This window comes from Pteropus vampyrus, unplaced genomic scaffold, assembly GCF_000151845.1.
Source record: "Pteropus vampyrus isolate Shadow unplaced genomic scaffold, Pvam_2.0 Scaffold85, whole genome shotgun sequence".
NCBI lineage: Eukaryota > Metazoa > Chordata > Mammalia > Chiroptera > Pteropodidae > Pteropus > Pteropus vampyrus.
Window position 1 is genome coordinate 2,946,914 of NW_011888866.1, and position 6,091 is coordinate 2,953,004.

General features: G+C 30.7%; 1 protein-coding gene across 1 annotated transcript in view; it reads left to right on the top strand.

Annotated features, from left to right (window-relative positions):
• VPS13C (vacuolar protein sorting 13 homolog C) overlaps positions 1-6,091 on the top strand; it is a 160,590-nt gene that overhangs the window by 63,510 nt on the left and 90,989 nt on the right. Inside the window, 4 exon segments of the mRNA XM_011363471.2 lie at positions 1,066-1,144; positions 1,837-1,976; positions 3,408-3,561; positions 5,109-5,269. Of these exon segments, the coding sequence (XP_011361773.1) occupies positions 1,066-1,144; positions 1,837-1,976; positions 3,408-3,561; positions 5,109-5,269 (534 nt within the window).

Here is a 6,091-nt window from a genome sequence, read left to right on the forward strand (position 1 = left end):
TTGACTAAATGAGATATTAGATTAAAACATGACTGTGGTAACTTCAACCCCATAATGCAGCCTCTTCTCCAGTCCCTTCCCTCCTCTATAATATAGAGAAGCTGGACCTTGAAAGCTTACTGTTGAATTGTATTTTTAGATTTAAAGTATCAGGAGGACTTCCTTTGATGCATGTGAGAATTTCGGACCGGAAGATGAAAGATGTGCTATGCTTGATTAACAGTATACCCTTGCCACAGAAATCATCTGTACAGTCTCCTGAGAGACAGGTAAATGGATATAAGAAAAATGCTAAGTCTCTTTACATTTGTATTTATGGTGAGTTCTTTTTCATCTTTCTGTGAGCTCTTTTACCTTTCAATATTTTTTAGGGCCAGTTTCACTTATTTGACACACTTTTGAGGTTTAATGTTGATTCTATACAAAACTGCTTATGGCATTGAATAAATAAGGATTGCAACTTATTTCACTACTACTCTTTTAGAGCAGTGGTAGAAATCAGTTTTAGGGACTAAAGGGAACAAAAATACATAAATGAAAAGAAAAATGTCTTTCAAATTTATGAAATGTTTTAAATAAAACTAGATATAGAAATTTTAAAAATATCGATTAGTGTAAAATTTACTTATACGTTAGACTTAAAAGTTCTAGAACACTAACTGGAATTGATCTTTACAACCTAAAATAAACGTTGGATTTTCTTTTATTTCGAAATGAAATTTGAGAGAGCCAACTAATGCTTATATTATTTTCTAGGAACCTGTAAAAAAGCTGCACAGTTAATGTAATAGATAGCAACCACATGGCAACAATGATAAGTAGACTCATCTACTAGATTGCACATAGTTCTGCCCTTATAACTGCAGGTGGTAGTCTTAATAATAAACTTCAGCCAACCATTATTTAGTAGATTGCATAATGTACTTCAATGGAAGAGTTGTATATTGTGTGAGTATGTGTCTTTCCATCTTTCTATTATCTTATTACTTTTTCAGTATGTCTCATTTATATACATTTAATCCTGCTAAATTAGCATTTCAAGAAAATTTTTGTATCATTTGCTAGGTATCCTCAATTCCCATTATTTCAGATAGGACAGAAAAGCTACTTGGTACATCACTGTTGCTAGATGGAGTGGAATCAGGTAAGGAAAGTAATATGTTCTTTATTAAATCAAGCCTATAAATTAGTATGTAAAGATAAAATTTTCAGAGAATAAAGGAATTTCGAAAGTGTTATAGTAATTTACTGGTTTTAGTTCTAGTTGTGCTACTAACCAACACTGTGACTTTGAGTCACTTTTTTTTTTTTTAAGCCCAAGTTTCTTCATTTGATTAAAAGGATTTTTGTGAATGACAATGCTGAAGATTTTAAATAAGCTACTTTTTTTTCCTTTTGCTGAAGTTACTACCTGATCTTTTTGTCTAGCTCTGGCATAACTGATCTCTTTTAATTTTGCATTAGAATATAGGTGTCATGAGGACAAAGATTATGTCTGTCCTTGTCACTCTAGTGTTCTTAGTGGCTGGTACAGACTTATACATGATAGATGATACCTAAGAAATATTTTATTGAATATTGAATGATTTAAAGTGAAAAACAGCATTAGTGAAAAAAAAAAATAGGGCAGTTAAATTTTATTTGTGCTTTTCACTGGCTAGATTGAGTCACTTTGTGGGACTTAGAAAAAGTCCCACATTGAAACTATATTCTGGTTCTGAATATGAAGTTTATATCTGATAAGTGAATTTTACTTTTGAGAGATTTAAGTTTGAGTGTTTTGTGTGGCTTACAGTAGACATTCTCTAAAGTCAAATGAATGTCTTCTTCCTTCAGAATCTGATGATGAATATTTTGATGCCGAAGATGGAGACATAGAGACTAGTAAAGGTATGAAAGGATCAGAACGAAAAAAAGTTTCAGAGGCCCCTAATGAGGAGCTCATTAATCTTCTACTGAAGTTTGAAATTAAAGAGGTATGCACATTTTTTGCCTATAAACAAATATATTCTTATCACTATTTTTGTAAACTATCTCATGCTAGACCCAAATATTAGGTATATTTAAAATGTGCTACTCTCTCTATCTTCCCTTGCTGCCCCCCACTCATCCACACATACAGTTCCATGAAAATGAAATATTATTTTGTAAAAGCTGATGTAAGTGATCTAAAGTATATATAATCTATTCTGGAAAAGCTCAAGACTCTTAATTAGGATTGTCTTTTCTTCAGAAAATTTCTGTAACTTTTTTTTTAACTTTTAACCTAAGTAATGTCATTCATTGTCAAGTTCCTAATTTGGAAAAATGTAAACAACCTAAATTTTTATAATGTCTTTATAGCCATTAAAAATCATATAATAAAAGGAGACACTGACATGGAAAGATGTTCACAATATATCTTTATTTGAAAAAAAAAAGAAAATAACAAAACAAAAAAAATAATGATTCCATTTAGAAGCCATACAAACATAGTATTGTGGGTTAGGAATTCTGGAAAGACCTAGCTTAGTAATTTTGCATATAGTCTTTCACGTGCCTACAGTCATATTTGACTGATGCTACAGTGACCCAAAGTGTCAGAGGGGCCCAGAGGTGACTCAGTCATGAGGCTGGTAGTTGATACTAGCTGTTGGCTAGGAGCTTAGCTGGGATTCTTGACTGAAATAACTACTCATTGACTCCCGAGCATGGCGTTCTCAGGGTAGTTGAACTTTTAACATGGCAATTATCTTCTCAGAGTGAACATTTCCAGATGGGAGTTTTGTGGTCTTTTTTGGAAGTCATTATAGTATCACTTCCTCTGCACTCTATTAATTGAGGCAATAACAAGCCTGCTCAGATTTAAAGGGAACAAAGACCTCCATCTCTTAATGGAGTATCAAAGAACTTACATGTTTTAAAAATTGCCACATATATGTTTTATTTTTCATCTGCTAAATGTACTTACTGGCTATTATTTTCAGAATAAATTTGAATAGTAGTGTAATAGTGAACATTTTTGTCTTACTTTTTACTGAAATAGGACCAAATGTTTCTATTTCGTGTAGCACCAAATGTGATTTTTGTTTTGAGATACAGGTTTAAGAAAATCATATTAAGGAAGACTCCATACATTCTATTTTTACTAAATTTTAAAATGTAAATTAACGATATAAAATTAAATCATAATTTATACATATATACGTACACACATTTTTTAATATATATATATATATATATATATATAGTTATAGTTATAGTCTCAATAATAGGATTTAACATGATAATTTCCAATCATAGTAAATAATGTTATGGTAGTAGAGGAGTGTGAACAAAACTTCTACTATTCTCATGATGATATGTATGAAAAAAGGTATGATTCAAACTACTTACGAACTTTTCATCAGCTGTCCTGATTCTTTTAGGTGATTTTGGAATTTACTAAACAACAGAAAGAAGAAGATACAATTCTAGTATTTAATGTCACTCAATTAGGAACAGAGGCTACAGTGAGAACGTTTGATTTAACTGCAGTATCTTACCTAAAGAAAATCAGCTTGGATTACCATGAAATTCAAGGTAATAGCCATAAAAATAGAAATGATAACTAATAATAAATATAAAAACATTTTTGAGTATCTGAAATACTTTCATTTATATAATAATATTTATAATAACTAATAGCACTGTTCTAAGTATTTTTCAAATAATAACCCATTTAATCCTTATAACTGCTTTGAGAAAGGCAATGCTGTTATCTCCGATTTATATGCGAGGAAACTAAGGCAAAATTTATTTATATAATTTATCCAAGGTCATACTGTTAGTTAGTGGCTGAATCCTGGAAGTCTGGCTCTAGGTCTGTATACTTAAATACCATGGTCTGTTACCTCAGAGATTCCAAATAAATCCCCTTTATATAGGGGGTATTATTCCTATTTTACAAACAAAGGTTAAATAAAGAGATTAAGTGGTTTACTCAAGTTCATATATCATATGAATGGCAAAACCTAACATTTATTTCTGGGTTTATAATATTGAAGTTCTTATTCTTTCTGTTGAATAGTGTCCACATATCAGAAGCAGCACCAGGTTATAAAAATCAAAATGGTAGGACATAAAATTCATTCTTTCAGAAGTGCTTATAGTTTATTTTAGCATTCATCTTGTGTGCTCATGAGATATACAAGGAATGAAGGAATGGGTTAAAGACTTATTTTTTTGTTATTTTTTTAAATAGATGAAACTAAAATATGAGTTTAGAAGAAAAATGTTTTATGTGTTAGTTTCTAAAAGCTCTGTGTTAAGATGGAGTTTATATTACTGTCTTGGGGGAAAAAAACAAATAATAAATTCGCTAGGCTATTTTTTCCTTTAGGGCAAATTATTTCAAGGGAAAATTCTGAAATGTTTCAGAAATAGGAGTTACGGGACTACAAATAAAAGATGGATTAAATGGTAGATAAATCACTTCTCCCTCCACAGCTTCTCAAAGCAGTTCCTTTGTACATCTACATAAGGATATAGAAGACATCTGGTAGTACCTGTTGTTTTTAAATTAAAAGAAATTTAATAATTCCCCTTCCTTAAAAAATATTTTCTCTTCTATCTAAGCCTTCTCTTAGTCTAAATGAAAAATTATTTACATTTTAAAAATAGGAATAAAATATTTGCTCATAGAATTTTAGAGCTCTATATGATATTGCTTATATTTCTAGTCCAGTCTCCTTATTATATAGTTGAAAACACTGAAGTTAAATACCTTTTGGTAAAGGAGGTGAACTAGAATTCATATTTCCTTATTTGTACACTTGTAGTCTTTCCATTACCTTACAAATACATATATGGCCTTAAAATATCTAGAGTTTTGCTTATTTTTTTAACAGATATAAAATCAAAACAAATATGTATATTTTTAAGTAAGGTGGATAATAAAGGTAGGGTAAGGATTTGGATTGGTTTATTTCTTCACCAGTGATGACCTTAGCATTTAATAACCATAAAAATATGTGCAGATAGCCTTATAAAGCTTAATTAACAATTTTTTTTAAAAAAGAAGACATCTAAAAATTTTTAAACTTAAAGACCAATTTATTTGAAATACCTTTTCTTTTTCTTGAATCTAGGATCCAAAAAGAAGCCCCTTCACTTGATTAGCTCTTCTGACAAACCTGGATTAGATCTTTTAAAAGTAGAGTATATTAAGGTAAGGATCATAGAATGTTGATATATTTATTGTATATTCCAAACTATCCTCTGAAAGGAAAAAGATGACAGATTACTAAAGGCTCTAGATGTGTATCATAAGTTTTTAATCACAGGGATATCTACTATTTCTCTTTCCATTCATATACCTTCTTTCTTTTTTACGCAAGTACAGGACTAGACTAGGATTTTTACAAGGTCACTAAATGTCTTGTCTCCAAAGATGGAAACTTGGGATGAAGCAGGTCCTACTCCTAACTTCTGAGGCATAAGTCTCCTACCTGCATCATTGTATATATAGGTGACATTTGTCTGAGTATGCCTTATCAAAAAGAATAAAGTCAAATTGGATTGGGTTCAGCAGAGAACTGCCAGGATTGGGAAGGAACTCAAAAATATATCATATGAGGAATGCTGTAGGAACTGATTGTATTTAGGTTCATTTAAGATTAGTTGATGTGTTTAATAATTCAACAACTATTTGTTGAATGTCTTTATATGTCAGATTCTGTTAGGCATTTGGGATATAGAGATTAAATTTTTTCCTGTTCTTAAAGAAGTTATAGACTAGTAGAGAGATATAATTAAAATATAATGTGATTGATTAATAAAGAAGAGCACAGAGCATTATGGGGGCAAGAAGGCATAAAGCTTCTCACACAAGGTAAAACTTTGAAAATACTATGCATATTCCCAGGGGCAGAACTTGACCTATGAGTAATTATGATGGGAGATAGATTTTGGATTATGTGAAAACCTCATTAAATATCAGTTTTCTAAAGATTGACTTTGTAAGAAAATTATATTTCTTTCACTGGCGATATCATAAAATAGACTTGCCAAAGACTTTATAAAGGGATTCAAGCATTAGGTCATAGGTGGGCTAGATGACTGACTATTAAAC